Source organism: Amblyraja radiata, chromosome 31 (genome assembly GCF_010909765.2).
Source record: "Amblyraja radiata isolate CabotCenter1 chromosome 31, sAmbRad1.1.pri, whole genome shotgun sequence".
Classification (NCBI taxonomy): domain Eukaryota; kingdom Metazoa; phylum Chordata; class Chondrichthyes; order Rajiformes; family Rajidae; genus Amblyraja; species Amblyraja radiata.
In genome coordinates, this window is record NC_045986.1 from 30,366,264 (window position 1) to 30,382,972 (window position 16,709).

General features: G+C 44.5%; 1 protein-coding gene across 5 annotated transcripts in view; it reads right to left on the reverse strand.

Moving 5' to 3' along the window:
* Positions 1 to 11,183: 11,183 nt before the first annotated feature.
* The window catches only part of vps13d (vacuolar protein sorting 13 homolog D), a 181,853-nt gene continuing 176,327 nt past the window's right edge, over positions 11,184 to 16,709 (reverse strand). For all 5 annotated transcript variants that reach the window (XM_033048439.1, XM_033048438.1, XM_033048441.1 and 2 more), the window contains 2 exons: positions 15,337 to 15,577; positions 11,184 to 13,036 (listed from right to left, as the gene is read on the reverse strand). In XM_033048439.1, coding sequence (XP_032904330.1) covers positions 12,914 to 13,036; positions 15,337 to 15,577 — 364 coding nt within the window. In that variant the 3' untranslated portion in view covers positions 11,184 to 12,913. The remainder of the gene's footprint in view (positions 13,037 to 15,336; positions 15,578 to 16,709) is intronic.

The following is a 16,709-nucleotide window of genomic DNA, read 5'->3' on the forward strand; positions in this document are numbered from 1 at the left end:
TTGGTAGAAGTTGGTGCTTAAACCGAGTGGCAAGTGTAGGCATCATCCCAGGAGAGCTCGCTTGCACTGGCAGTGAACTCGTGTTTTCAAGAGAGAGTTAGATTTAGCTCTTAGGGCAAAAGGAATCAAGGGATATGGGGGAAAAAGCAGGAACGGGGTACTGATTTTCGATGATCAGCCATGATCATATTGAATGGCGGTGCTGGCTCGAGGGGCTGAATGACTTACCCCTGCACCTATTTTTCTGTTTCTTGTGTCCATGCTTGAGGCAGGGCTGGAGGGAGGCGACCAGGGTCTGACAGCAGCCTGTGTCCTTGCGGCCAGGGTCACTGCAAGGTTAGTCAAATAGCGGTTTAATTAAGGGAGATTGCAGCCGGCCTTGCCGTGAACCTTTCAGTTAACCCGCGCATAACCCGGGCAGGCCCAGGTGGGGAACCGACCATGGTCATCCTCAACACTCGGCATTGCCTGCCTGGCGGAAACTCAAGTTTCACACATTATCAGAGATGGGGTGGGAGGGCTGTCACTTCCAGAAGATTACCAAGGCAACTGTTTGTTTCACATGGCACTGAAAATGAATCATTTGCCTGCTCGAAGGTAGACAAAAATGCTGGAGAAAGTCAGCGAGTGAGGCAGCATCTATGGAGCGAAGGAAATAGGCAACCCTAGATAGATTAGATAGATTAAGATAGATAGATAGATAGACTGCTGAACTCTGGGAGGAGGTACCGCAGCATGAAGAGCGGGACAACCAGGTTCTGCAACAGCTTCATCCCCCAGGCCATAAGACTATTGAACTCACAATCAAACCGAGGCTAGAACTTTCTTATACATTGCCACTTTAAAAAACTTTCCTACATATCTATTTTACAGAACTATGCACATGAAGCACTTTTTATGGACACACTAAGCACTTTTACTGATCGCCTGATATAAATGTTATATTCTGCTGCTACTTTGAAGAGTCAATGCAACGAAATTTCGTTCAATGTGCACTGTGTCTATGTGTATATCTGAATGACAATTAAAGTTAATCTATCATCTATCTAATCTATCTAGGGTCAAGCAGCAACTCTGGAAAGCATGGATAGGTGAAATTTCAGGTCAGGACCCTTCTTCAGTTTACTACAATGTCTGAAGAATGGTCCAGACCCGAAACATCACATATCCATGTTCTCCACAGATGCTGCCTGACCCGCTGAGTTACTCCAGCACTCTGTGAAACGTCACCTATCCATGTTCTCCACAGATGCTGCCTGACCCGCTGAGTTACTCCAGCACTCTGTAAACGTCACCTATCCATGTTCTCCACAGATGCTGCCTGACCCGCTGAGTTACTCCAGCAATGTGTGTCTTACCTTGGAATATTTCTTGACCTCAATAAGAAATTAAACTTTTTTTTAAATGTTAAGGATGGGAAGAAAAAAACAACTCATCCTTAAGGACTTTGAGAACTTTTCACACAGAGGGTGATCAGACAAAATCACTCACCCCCAACCAGCTGATCCAAGCCCAGATATATTTTGAGTCTGGAAAAAAGAGAAATCAAGTACTTTAGTTAAGTTTAGAGACACAGCATGGAAACGGGCCCTGCAGCCCACCAAGTTGGCTCTAGCCCAAGTGGGAGGAGAGAAGTGAAAACAGTTTAAGTACAGGTCAAGGACAGGCAGACTTGACTCAGAACTGCTGTAGCTTTGGGAGCAACAACAACAGCAGCAGCAGCAGCAGGAGGAGATTAGCAAGAGATACGACTGATTGGCTCTAGCCCAAGTGGGAGGAGAGAAGTGAAAACAGTTTAAGTACAGGTCAAGGACAGGCAGACTTGACTCGGAACTGCTGTAGCTTTGGGAGCAACAACAACAGCAGCAGCAGCAGCAGGAGGAGATTAGCAAGAGATACGACTGATTGGCTCTAGCCCAAGTGGGAGGAGAGAAGTGAAAACAGTTTAAGTACAGGTCAAGGACAGGCAGACTTGACTCAGAACTGCTGTAGCTTTGGGAGCAACAACAACAGCAGCAGCAGCAGCAGGAGGAGATTAGCAAGAGATACGACTGATTGGCTCTAGCCCAAGTGGGAGGAGAGAAGTGAAAACAGTTTAAGTACAGGTCAAGGACAGGCAGACTTGACTCAGAACTGCTGTAGCTTTGGGAGCAACAACAACAGCAGCAGCAGCAGCAGGAGGAGATTAGCAAGAGATACGACTGATTGGCTCTAGCCCAAGTGGGAGGAGAGAAGTGAAAACAGTTTAAGTACAGGTCAAGGACAGGCAGACTTGACTCAGAACTGCTGTAGCTTTGGGAGCAACAACAACAGCAGCAGCAGCAGCAGGAGGAGATTAGCAAGAGATACGACTGATTGGCTCTAGCCCAAGTGGGAGGAGAGAAGTGAAAACAGTTTAAGTACAGGTCAAGGACAGGCAGACTTGACTCGGAACTGCTGTAGCTTTGGGAGCAACAACAACAGCAGCAGCAGCAGCAGGAGGAGATTAGCAAGAGATACGACTGATTGGCTCTAGCCCAAGTGGGAGGAGAGAAGTGAAAACAGTTTAAGTACAGGTCAAGGACAGGCAGACTTGACTCAGAACTGCTGTAGCTTTGGGAGCAACAACAACAGCAGCAGCAGCAGCAGGAGGAGATTAGCAAGAGATACGACTGATTGGCTCTAGCCCAAGTGGGAGGAGAGAAGTGAAAACAGTTTAAGTACAGGTCAAGGACAGGCAGACTTGACTCAGAACTGCTGTAGCTTTGGGAGCAACAACAACAGCAGCAGCAGCAGGAGGAGATTAGCAAGAGATACGACTGATTGGCTCTAGCCCAAGTGGGAGGAGAGAAGTGAAAACAGTTTAAGTACAGGTCAAGGACAGGCAGACTTGACTCAGAACTGCTGTAGCTTTGGGAGCAACAACAACAGCAGCAGCAGCAGGAGGAGATTAGCAAGAGATACGACTGATTGGCTCTAGCCCAAGTGGGAGGAGAGAAGTGAGCCAGTGCTGGGAAAACTGAGGAATTTGGTTTGTAAATTGGTAAATCAGGCAATTTATCAGTCAATTTAAGTAAGACTGCTCTTAGGGAGCGGCAGTGAGTGAGCGGCCTTGTGAGTGAAGTGCCCTGTGAGAAAAGTGTGAGTCTTTGGCTCGAGAGTGCCCTGTGAGAAAAGTGTGAGTCTTTGGCTCGAGAGTCTTCGGAGAGGAGGCTGAGGAGAGGAGACTACGCAAAACACTGCAGAGGGAGAGACGAAATAAGGAGATGTCAGGCAAGCTGATTCAGTGTGATGCTTGCAGTATGTGGGAGGTCAAGGACACCGCTGGTGCCTCTGGCTGCTACAAATGCGAAAAGTGCATCCAGGTAGACCTCCTGAAGGGCCGTGTTGGGGAACTGGAGAAGCAAGTGGATGACCTCCGGTTCGTCCGAGAAACGGAGTCGTTCCTCGACAAGTCCTACAGTACGATTGTTACACCTAAGGTACTGGAAGAGAGAAGGTGGGAGACAGTGAGAACGGGAGGGAAGCATGGAATGCCAACGTCCCCGGCGGTTGTACCTCTTGTGAACAGGTTCACCCACTTAGAAGCTGTCGGGACAGAAGAGGTGTTTACACTGGGCGGCGGACTGGCTTGTGATGCGAATAGGGCTGTTGAGCCAAAACCAAAAAGGCCTAAGGCAGGCAACGCCATTGTAGTAGGAGACTCCATTGTGAGAGGTACGGACAGGGGTTTCTGCGGCAACAGACGGGATGCGAGGATGGTGTGCTGCCTTCCTGGTGCCAGGATCCAGGATGTCACGGACAGAGTGCAGAAAATCCTCAAGGGCGAAGGTGAACATCCGGAAGTGGTAGTGCATGTCGGCACAAACGATGTCGGAAAGAAGGGGATGAATATTCTGCAGCGTGACTTTAGAGAGCTCGGAAAAATGCTGAAAAGCAGGACCTCCAGGGTTGTTATCTCCGGTTTGCTTCCAGTTCCTCGTGCTGGCGAGAGCAGGAACAGGGAGATACGAGACCTGAATGTGTGGCTGAGGAACTGGTGCACGGGGCAGGGATTTATATTCTTAGATCACTGGGATCTGTTTTGGGGTAAGGGGGAACTGTACAAAAGGGACGGATTGCATCTTAACAGGTGTGGGACCAGCATTCTGGCAGGCAGGTTTGCCACTGCTACACGGGTGGTTTTAAACTGAATAAGGGGGGTGGGGTGTCGAATGGGCTAGTGGAGGATGGAGTTAAAGGGAAAGGGTTTCTTAAATGTGTGAGCGTAGAGACAGAGGGGTGTAAAATGAGGGTAGAAGCAATAGGCAGCAAGGTGAAAAGTAAAAGTGGCAGGCCGGAAAATCCAGGGCAAAAATCAAAAAGGGCCACTTTTCAACAAAATTGTATAAGGGGTAAGAGTGTTGTAAAAACAAGCTTGAAGGCTTTGTGTCTCAATGCAAGGAGCATTCGTAATAAGGTGGATGAGTTGAATGTGCAGATAGCTATTAATGACTATGATATAGTTGGGATCACGGAGACATGGCTCCAGGGTGACCAAGGCTGGGAGCTGAACATCCAGGGATATTCAATATTCAGGAGGGATAGAGAGAAAGGAAAAGGAGGTGGGGTAGCGTTGCTGATTAGAGAGGAGATTAACGCAATGGAAAGGAAGGACAATAGTTTGCAGGATGTGGAATCGGTATGGGTAGAGCTGCGAAACACTAAGGGGCAGAAAACGCTGGTGGGTGTTGTGTACAGGCCACCTAACAGTAGTAGTGAAGTTGGAGATGGTATCAAACAGGAAATTAGAAATGCGTGCGACAAAGGCAAAACCGTTATAATGGGTGACTTCAATCTACATATAGATTGGGTGAATCAAATTGGCAGGGGTGCTGAGGAAGAGGATTTTTTGGAATGTATGCGGGATAGTTATCTAAATCAACATGTAGAGGAACCAACGAGAGAGCAGGCTATTTTAGACTGGGTATTGAGTAATGAGGAAGGGTTAGTTAGCAGTCTTGTTGTACGTGCCCCCTTGGGCAAGAGTGACCATAATATGGTTGAGTTCTTCATTAGGATGGAGAGTGACATTGTTAATTCAGAAACAATGGTTCTGAACTTAAAGAAAGGTAACTTTGAGGGTATGAGACGTGAATTGGCCAAGATTGACTGGCAATTAATTCTAAAAGGGTTGACGGTGGATATGCAATGGAAGACATTTAAAGACTGCATGGATGAACTACAAAAATTGTTCATCCCAGTTTGGCAAAAGAATAAATCAGGGAAGGTAGTGCATCCGTGGATAACAAGGGGAATCAGGGATAGTATCAAAGCGAAGGATGATGCGTACAAATTAGCCAGAAAAAGCAGCATACCGGAGGACTGGGAGAAATTCAGAGACCAGCAGAGGAGGACAAAGGGCTTAATTAGGAAAGGAAAAATAGATTATGAAAGAAAACTGGCAGGGAACATAAAAACTGACTGCAAAAGTTTTTATAGATATGTGAAAAGAAAGAGATTAGTTAAAACAAATGTAGGTCCCTTGCAGTCAGAAACGGGTGAGTTGATCATGGGGAACAAGGATATGGCGGACCAATTGAATAACTACTTTGGTTCCGTCTTCACTAAGGAAGACATAAATAATCTGCCGGAAATAGCAGGGGACCGCGGGTCAAAGGATTTGGAGGAATTGAGTGAAATCCAGGTTAGCCGGGAAGTGGTGTTGGGTAAATTAAATGGATTAAAGGCCGATAAATCCCCAGGGCCAGATAGGCTGCATCCCAGAGTACTTAAGGAAGTAGCTCCAGAAATAGTGGATGCATTAGTAATAATCTTTCAAAACTCTTTAGATTCTGGAGTAGTTCCTGAGGATTGGCGGGTAGCAAACGTAACTCCACTTTTTAAGAAGGGAGGGAGAGAGAAAACGGGGAATTACAGACCAGTTAGTCTAACATCGGTAGTGGGGAAACTGCTAGAGTCAGTTATTAAAGATGGGATAGCAGCACATTTGGAAAGTGGTGAAATCATTGGACAAAGTCAGCATGGATTTACAAAAGGTAAATCATGTCTGACGAATCTTATAGATTTTTTCGAGGATGTAACTAGTAGCGTGGATAGGGGAGAACCAGTGGATGTGGTGTATCTGGACTTCCAGAAGGCTTTCGACAAGGTCCCACATAAGAGATTAGTTTACAAACTTAAAGCACACGGCATTGGGGGTTCAGTATTGATGTGGATAGAGAACTGGCTGACAAACAGGAAGCAAAGAGTAGGAGTAAACGGGTCCTTTTCTCAATGGCAGGCAGTGACTAGTGGGGTACCGCAAGGCTCAGTGCTGGGACCCCAGCTATTTACAATATATATTAATGATCTGGATGAGGGAATTGAAGGCAATATCTCCAAGTTTGCGGATGACACGAAGCTGGGGGGCAGTGTTAGCTGTGAGGAGGATGCTAGGAGACTGCAAGGTGACTTGGATAGGCTGGGTGAGTGGGCAAATGTTTGGCAGATGCAGTATAATGTGGATAAATGTGAGGTTATCCATTTTGGTGGCAAAAACAGGAAAGCAGACTATTATCTAAATGGTGGCCGACTAGGAAAAGGGGAGATGCAGCGAGACCTGGGTGTCATGGTACACCAGTCATTGAAAGTGGGCATGCAGGTGCAGCAGGCAGTGAAGAAAGCGAATGGTATGTTAGCTTTCATAGCAAAAGGATTTGAGTATAGGAGCAGGGAGGTTCTAATGCAGTTGTACAGGGTCTTGGTGAGACCACACCTGGAGTATTGCGTACAGTTTTGGTCTCCAAATCTGAGGAAGGACATTATTGCCATAGAGGGAGTGCAGAGAAGGTTCACCAGACTGATTCCTGGGATGTCAGGACTGTCTTATGAAGAAAGACTGGATAGACTTGGTTTATACTCTCTAGAATTTAGGAGATTGAGAGGGGATCTTATAGAAACTTACAAAATTCTTAAGGGGTTGGACAGGCTAGATGCAGGAAGATTGCTCCCGATGTTGGGGAAGTCCAGGACAAGGGGTCACAGCTTAAGGATAAGGGGGAAATCCTTTAAAACCGAGATGAGAAGAACTTTTTTCACACAGAGAGTGGTGAATCTCTGGAACTCCCTGCCACAGAGGGTAGTCGAGGCCAGTTCATTGGCTATATTTAAGAGGGACTTAGATGTGGCTCTTGTGGCTAAGGGGATCAGAGGGTATGGAGAGAAGGCAGGTACGGGATACTGAGTTGGATGATCAGCCATGATCATATTGAATGGCGGTGCAGGCTCGAAGGGCCGAACGGCCTACTCCTGCACCTAATTTCTATGTTTCTATGTTTCTAAGTTCTCGCAGACTATTCATCACCTATATACACTAGTTCTGTGTCAACCCACTTTCTGGAAGTCCTCCTGAAAATGCAGTGCCTAGGTGGGGTGAGGCGGCTGATCCCGACCTCATTGTGACTTCTGTGCCGATTGGCGGGTCAACTGTGTCCCGTGTGGCCGGGGCTCTGGAATTCCGGACCGGCTGGAGCCAGCAGCCCATCCATTCCCGTTGCCGACACCACCTCCTACTCCCCCCCACCCCCCCCCAAGCCGTGACCTCTGTTGGTCTGGCAAAACGGATATTCCAGAAAGGCTCTGGAACCAAGGGTGCCAGAAAATTCAGCGGCGGACCTTGATAAAATGCATCATAAATGCTTGAGGAGAACAGATGTTGATAGAAAGGGGAGAATGAGGGATGACCATACGTTTTGCTCAAATAAACTGATTTAAAAATTGAGAATAAGAGGTAGAGAGGCAGAAGAATGGGAATTCCACGACGCTGGGACCCGAGGTGATAAATTCACTGTGCTGGAGTCAGAGAAGTAAAATATGAGTTGGGTCATATTGAACTGGGGAATGTTAGAGAGCAGTGAGGCCACACAAGACTGAAACGATGTGTAGAGTTAGTGTAATATGTGTATACATGAAGTATAACTTGGATACATAGCTGAATTAGCTGCATTCATTTTCAGCAATGGTCTGTCATTAAGATGAAAAAGCAGTTGTTGCTATTTCAGGAATGGGAGGGGTCACCAAGTCTCTGCTGCCAGATAGGAATAGGTTGTTAAGTGTACAGCTGAAGCAGGAGGGTGATCCATCATGGGTGCCCGTGTAACAAACTCGGCCTAACCTTGTCGTGGTCCTGTTATTTCAGTATAACATGTGCTTGAGGGTAAATGGGCCATGAACTGTCACCCCTACCCCCTGCCGAGGGGTCATGCTGCCTGACCTCATGAAAGTGCCAATCAAAATGAGTAATGGAGAGAACGTGAACCTAGGCAGAGCCGTGCTCTAAATAGACAAGACTGTAGGCAAACCCTCGCCATTCCCCAGTCAGATTTAACACGTAACCTTAATGCAGTGCCACTTCATACATTTTGTTTAGAGATGCAACACGGAAACAGGCCCTTCGACCCACGGAGTCCACTTCAACCAGTGATCCCTAAACACTAACAGTGGTCGGCACAGCGGTAGAGTTGCTGCCTCTCAGGGCCAGAGACCCGAGTTCAAACCTAATCACAGGTGCTGTCTGTATGGAGTTTGTACGTTCTCCCCGCGACCTGCGTGGGTTTTCTCCCAGAGCTTCGGCTTCATCCCACACAGGTTTGTAGGTTAATTGGCATGGTATAAATGTAAAATTGTCCCTAGTGCCTGTAGGGTAGAGTTAATGTGTGGGGACTGCTGGTCGGTGTGGACTCGGTGAGCCGAATGGCCTGTTTCCGAGCTGTTCCTCTAAAGTAAACTAAACTAACACTATCCTACACACACTAGGGACAATTTATAATTTTACCGAAGACAATTAACCTACAAACCTGCACGTCTTTGGAGTGTGGGAGGGAACCGGAGCACCCGGAGAAAACCCACGCGGTCACAGTGAGAACATACAAACAGCACCTGTAGTCAGGATCGAACCTGGGTCTCTGGCGCTGTAAAGCAACAACTACCGTGCTGTCGTTGTGATAAGACATATTTAAGAAAGAATTTATATACAATACCCAAACTAAGCTGATCTGTAAATAATGTAACCTTATTAATTAAATACGGAGCAGTAAATGCTTGAATTACATTTTTTATCTCTCAAGTTGGCATAATTTAGTCAATGTTTTTCTCTAGTGTGTGAGTAAGGTTTCCTCTGTGGCATGTTATTGATCACATTACAAGATGTGCATGTAAGTGCTCATCACCTTTATCTCAATACTGGAGGAGCTGCAGATTTCTCTGAATGAGTGCTATGTTTATGCATGTTAACACTGTGCAGACTGTTGTCTATTTACAGAGATTGACGTGTTTCCTCATGAACGTCGGAGGTTGAGGGGAGACCAGAGAAGTATATAAAATTATGAGAGACACAGACAGGAGAAGCTTTTTCTTAAGGGTGGAAATGTCAAGGACTGCTTTAAGGTCAGGGGAGGAAATTGTTCAAGGATGTGCAAAGTATGTTTCTTACAGAGTGGTGGGGTCTGGAACATACTGCCGGGGGGTGGAGGCAGATATGACAGCGGCATTTAAGACGTTTCTAGATACGCACATGGATATGCAGGGAATGATGGATCACGTGCAGGCAAATGTGAATAGTTTAACACGGCGACATTGTTGGCCAAAGGGCCTGGTCCTATGTTGTACTGTTCTATGACCTACAATAGAATTGTTAAAAAACACAATTATGCAAACTCTTACTTTATTTTCCCAAAGGTGCAAGTTTTCATTTCTGTTCATGATTCAGCATCTTGTTCAATTAGCTGCTGGCTGAAGAAATTATAGTGGGAGGCATCAGAACCAAACCCGATCTGTCTTCATGTGATGTTTTCAGGAAGTCTGGTTGAATCTCCTTCCTCCAGATATTGACGTGCGAGACCTCTCTCAACGCATTCTAACCCAGTGCTGAGGAAAGACACTTCTTCTGAACTTGCTCATGGTATTATTGGTGCCTTGTAACGGGCACTAGTCTAGTATTGGATCATCACCTTTTCCATCTTCTACTCTTATCAGCTCACCCTCCAGCTTCTAAAGTTGCTCCAGACTCATTGTTCTGTCCTGTGAAGCAGAAATTCTGATATCACTTTATAACTGTCTTACAATATGAACTGTTCACAGTGCTCAAGAAATGTGGTCTAACCAGGTGTCTACAGCAATTCAATAACTCGGTGATTTTTAATTCCATTCTCATAGAAAATAATACCAAGCCTTTAGAATTTCATGTTTTTAAGTCACCAATTTTAATGTCTTACTTATAACTCCTTTGGACAGTTTTTTTTTAATGGATTACAGAGTAAATATATTCCTAAAATGTAGCACCTCACGCTAATCTCTATTGATGTTAATTTTCCAATTATATGCCCGTTCTTTTGTTTATTAATATCCTCCAGTAATATGTTTCAGTCCCGCTGTACATTAGCTACAACCCTTCACTCGGTTGACTTTAGACTCCTTGGTCCCAAATTGTGTAGGAATGGATTATTCTGCCAATCCATGTACCTTAAAAGCATTTGTAGAACACTTTCATTTCTCAATAGCTAATTCCATACATTCTCAGAGAGAGATGACCAGAGTAATAAGTTTGTATTCTGCAACCATTATTACATGAAACTGGATTAATTCCGGTAAAGTGGATAATGCAGGGCTTCATATTATCTGTCGAGTCCAGTTTCAGAGATCAAAGTCATGACCTACTGACCTATTTGATTTGAAATTACATTTAATATTAATTCTCACTAAGGGTGTCAGGGGTTATGGGGAGAAGGCAGGAGAATGGGGTTAGGAGGGAGAGATAGATCAGCCATGATTGAATGGTGGCGTAGACCCATCTCTACACCTCTGCCTATCCTTAGCCCCACGTCCCCCTCCCTTTTCATCTGTGCATGAATTGCCTCATATTGTGTTTTGTATTAAATTCTGTCTTTACTTTGTGTACTAGTCATGTCTCTACTATTTATTTCATTCCCCTTACATGTTTTTCCTCTACCTGCTAAATTTTTGTAAGGTGTCCTTGAGACTCTTGGAAAGGTGCCCATAAATAAAATTTATTATTATTATTATTATAGACTTGATGGGCTGAATGGCCTAATTCTGCTCCTAGAATTTACACACATTTGAACACTGTTTAAAACCTAGATGTTGATATATTAGGGGCAACCGTAAAATGCCACACGTTGCGTAGAATATTATACACACACATTTCCTTTCGTAACAAGTGATTTTATTTGATGATAAAAATTGCACAAAAACCACATTGGGCAAAAAAACCTCATCCCTTTGACACCCATCCTCACAACAATGAGGTTGCAGCCACCCCACCGCATGCCCCCTGATTCTGGAAGAACATAGGTGATCATCTCAGAGATTGTACTGCAGAGAAGTGCAGGAATAGCAACTACCAATGCTTTGCTGCTTGATGGAGTCTCTTGTGCCGCAAACTAGTCGGGCGGAGTCTTTCACAAAGCAAGCTGATCAGTGATTCTCAGTCCCTTAGGCAAAACTAGTGGAAACTGAAGAGGCTAGCTCTGCTTTCCCTCAGAAGGCCATCTTTTGGTCCAGTTTCCAAATGAGGCCATACCTTTAGATCTTACATATATATATATACACATATGTGCAGTCTTTGGCTGTCCCATTCTAATTCCAAGTGTCCACAAAGTCACCAAATCTAACTCTCCCATTCCAAAACCACACTTTAGATACCATTTCTTTACCAAACTGTATATAGTGATTGATTCCTTGTGACAGCAGAAAAGAAAGTACTGAAATAAGTTTGTTCAACACCTATGAACAGTGCAAAGGGCCTATTGTATTGCGTATACATTCTAATCATTGTTCCTTTCTATAGAGTTCTAAACACCTAGCTACAAACATTTTGACTTCAGCGCACTAACACATACTTTACATATACTTACAATAATTCAGTGCAGTTACAGACCCTTCCCTGTTAGAGACTTGTCCCAGTTGCTGTGCGAATCTGACCACATTCAATGTTTTTATCAACATGCAACTGTACTGTTTTCTGCAAATGGAGAGATATCATTTCACTTCTCTTTTTAGCCGACATAAGCGAGTGAGGTGAAGTTACAAGACCAAACTAGCATTCACTTCACTCCAATTAGAGAGAGAGAGGAAGACAGAAACCTTCAATCATTTTAGCCACTGCCAGATGACGGTTCCTCCTGCCAAACGCAGTCATTCCTTGCCTAAAATCCAGCAGTAACCGCTCTGTGCCTTAAATCTCTCCTGTAAATATAACATCTTAACTGCATCACAGAAACATAACACTTTTTATGCCAGTTTGCAACATATTGTTTCTCCCTGCATACTCGATTTTCTGTGTGTAGTCCTACAATAATTCTTGCCTGCCAGTTTGCTGATTCAGAGACTCTTGATAACATTGATGGGAAGGAAGGGTCTGAGTAAAGTAACAAGGAGGTCTAGTGCCTTAATGGAAATACGTTCCCACACCACTCTGCAGGGCTTGGATTATCCTGAAAAATCAAGTACATTTCTAGTGCAATAACGTAATCTGCTATATTACACTGCAGTTGGTTTGAATGCAGCTTCTGTACATAACAGTTCCTGTGAGATTTTTCTAAATATTTACAAGAAAGTATAATTACAGGTATGTACAGATTAGTAAAATATAAAGAACTCTTAACTCTTGTCACAATTTGTTTTGTAAATACAATATATAAAATGTAAAATACATTTTGAACAGAACCTGCTCCTTATCAGAGTTTCTGTAATAATCTGTCCCCAAAACCAAGCATAGTATTAATTCCCCACCTGCGAGCTTCAATTAGGCATCAGGGATGAGGCGGAAAGGAAATGAGTTGATCACACACGTGCTCAGACAATAAACTATCACACAGAGGCAAGTGTGGTCTTGTTACTGTACTTTGCTGTTTCTTCTCAACCAGTAGAGAGACTATCAGGAGTCCAGCTCCAGGGTCTCATTGGTCTGGAGCTTCAACTGCTGCTCATAGTAGAGGCTTTTGGCATAGTTAATTTCTTGCGATATCTTGAGCGCAAGATTCTCTGACTTCACGTGGACCTGAAAACAAACATCAATAACACGTTGTTTTTTTGGACTAAGACAAACTAATTATGTTCACAATCTATTCATGAATTGAACCCAATGTGGATGCATACTACTGCAGTCATATAATGACGTGACAGGAGGCCATTTGGTTTCTGCCAGCTCCCAGGGGAACTACAGATATCCGATGCTGTCTGTGTGGAGTTTGTACGTTCTCCCCTGCGTACACATGACCGTGTGGGTTTTCTCCGGGTGCTCCGGCTTCCTCCCACACTCCAAAGACGTACGGGTTTGTAAGTTCATTGGCTTCGGTAAAAATGTAAATAAATTGTTGCTGGTGTGTAGGATAGTGCTGGTGTGCGGGCATCAATGGTCAGCACGGACTCGGTGGGCCGAAGGGCCTGTTTCATCGCTGTATCACTAAAACAAACTACTAGTCCGTCCCATTTCCCTGCATCTCTCACACACCCATCAACTAGTGTTTGATTCTTTTTGCCATGAACCCACCGTTGTTTGAACAAAAGTTTTAATATACATTTGATGATTATTTAATTAACTAAAAAGAGCTCGCCAGGAGTATGCAAACGTATTGTTTTTGTGAGTCACAATGATGTAGCAAGTGGATCCAACGCTACGACAAGGTTTATTGCTATATTGAAGCAAGCAACTATAGATTCTGGTTAACACACAAAAGGACACAAAGTACTTGAGTAACTCAGCGGGTTTGGGCAATCGCTGGAGAACATGGATAGGTGATGTTTCGGATTGAGACCCCCTTGTTGCTATGTTCCCATTAATCTGCACATATCTCGTCACTTATACTGATCGATTGGTTACATTTAGAACCTGCCCACCAATGAAGCCAGACAAAAATGCTGGAGGAACTCAGTGGGTGAGGCAGCATCTAGATTCACTATTCATCTAGATTCATCTAGATGCTGCCTCACCCGCTGAGTTCCTCCAGCATTTTTGTCTACCTTCGATTTTTCTAGCATCTGCAGTTCTTTCGTAACCAATAAAGCCATATCACTGAACTGTTTACCACAGACTAAGAGCAAGATATATCAGTGATTAATGCACGCATGTGCAGGAAAAATTAAAGTACTCGGCCTTTGGTGTGCTAGAGAACAAAGGCTAAAGGGCTGAAACTTGATTTATAGTCATTCTGCGATGATGGGTTACTGTGACCATTTGACCAAATTTCATGTGTGAAGAATGTTACAGGTGAGCCCTGCAGACACTGAGTGAAACATAGAAACATAGAAATTAGGTGCAGCAGTAGGCCATTCGGCCCTTCGAGCCTGCACCGCCATTCAATATGATCATGGCTGATCATCCAACTCAGTATCCCGTACCTGCCTTCTCTCCATACCCTCTGATCCCCTTAGCCACAAGGGCCACATCTAACTCCCTCTTAAATATAGCCAATGAACTGGCCTCGACTACCCTCTGTGGCAGGGAGTTCCAGAGACTCACCACTCTCTGTGTGAAAAATGTTCTTCTCATCTCGGTTTTAAAGGATTTCCCCCTTATCCTTAAGCTGTGACCCCTTGTCCTGGACTTCCCCAACATCGGGAGCAATCTTCCTGCATCTAGCCTGTCCAACCCCTTAAGAATTTTGTAAGTTTCTATAAGATCCCCTCGCAATCTCCTAAATTCTAGAGAGTATAAACCAAGTCTATCCAGTCTTTCTTCATAAGACAGTCCTGACATCCCAGGAATCAGTCTGGTGAACCTTCTCTGCACTCCCTCTATGGCAATAATGTCCTTCCTCAGATTTGGAGACCAATGGCCCGGATACAGTGGATGTGGAGAGGATGTTCCCACTAGTGGGACAGTCTAGGACTAGAGGTCATAGACTCAGAATCAAAGAGCATTATTTTAGGAAAGAGATGAGGAGGAATGTCTTTAGTCAGAGGGTGGTGAATCTGGGGAATTCATTGCTACACAAGGCTGTGGAGGCCAAGTCAATGGATTTATTTAAGGCAGAGATAGATAGATTCTTGATTAGTACGGGTGTCAGGGGTTATGGGGAGAAGGCAGGAGAATGGGGTTCAGAGGGAGAGATAGGTTAGCCATGATTGAATGGCAGATTAGACTCGATTGGCCGATTCTGCTCCTATCACATGACAAGGTGTATGAAAGTTGGCTGATATTTTGTACTTCATTCATTCAGGGATTAGTAGATGATGACTGAAATGCTCCATTTACCGACTCAGCTCAGATTAAGGAGTATAGCACAAGTTTATCATTGAACAAAATCTACAATTCCTTTGGTCTGCTGGGTTAATGATGCAAGTAGTTCCAACACTCACCAAGGGCTTGTGATGCGATGGGCCAGGTATGGCCACACCACTGCTTGAATTCTCGGCTTTCTTTGTAAGCTGTAAATAAGCTCTTCCGTGATCCTTTGTGATAAGGCAGTGGTATAGGTCATCATATTTGACCTCCAGGAAAATGGCATCCCTGTCGACATACTCGCCATGCTTCAGAAAATACACAGCTTTGGAGGAGATGAGAACACAATAACTGTCGATCTGTTCCACGGCAATGAAACTAGAAAAGAGAAAGTAACACAGCTCTTGGTTAAATCCGTTCAAGGCAGCAAAGGTTCACATGGCACCAAAACTCAAGCAACGCATCAGCTTTAGCGAAAAGGAAGATAGACACAAAATGCTGGAGTAACTTAGCGGGACAGGCAGCATCTCTGGAGAGAAGGAATGGGTGACGTTTCAGGTTGAGACCCTTCTTCAGACAGACTTAACTAAAAGTAAATGCGTGAGAAGAATATCACTGGGTTGCCATCAAAAGGAATGTAAAGTGTGACCACAGGGAGACTACAGGACATTTTGTCGTTCGACCTATTTTTTGCTTTGCTCAACACTGTCTTTGTAATGTTACCACAGGAGAAATGTTGTTCCTTAATAAAGCATATACTTACATCCGGTACCAGATTACAGATTAGTTTATTGTCATATACACCAAACAATGACATTCCTTGTTCACTTGAAGCTCACACATTAAACATTGTACATAGAGCAATGGTAAATATAACAATAAATGCAATGATGAGTGTAAAGTGGTGCAGGATTATACTACCAAATCCAAATGTTAAAGCACTCCATCTCATCATTGTTGTAGATCCAGCTGATAGTGGTAACGTTGGTGAACTTAAAGATCAAGTTGAGGTGGGCCATACAATCATGGGTGTACAGGGATTAGAGGAAGAGAATGAGCACATAACTCTAAGGGGAACTAATGTTGAGGTTTGGGATGGAGAAAATGTTATGACCAATTTCATCCGACTTAGATATGTGGGTCAGGAGGTTTAGTTTAGCGATACAGTGTGGAAACAGGCCCTTCGGCCCACCGAGTCCGCACCGACCAGCGATCACCACACAAACACTATCCTACACACACTAGGGACAATTTACACTTATAACAAGCCAATTAACCTACAAACCCGTACGTCTTTGGAGTGTGGGAGGAAACCGAAGATCTCGGAGAAAACCCATGCGGTCATGGGGAGAACGTACAAACTCCGTATAGACAGCACCCGTAGTCAGGATCGAAACGGGGTCACTGGCTCTGCAAGCACTGTAAGGCAGTAACTCTACTGCTGCGCCACCGTGCTGCCCTGGTCCAGAAACCAGCTGCAGATGGAAGTTTGAAGATGAGCTTCATGGTT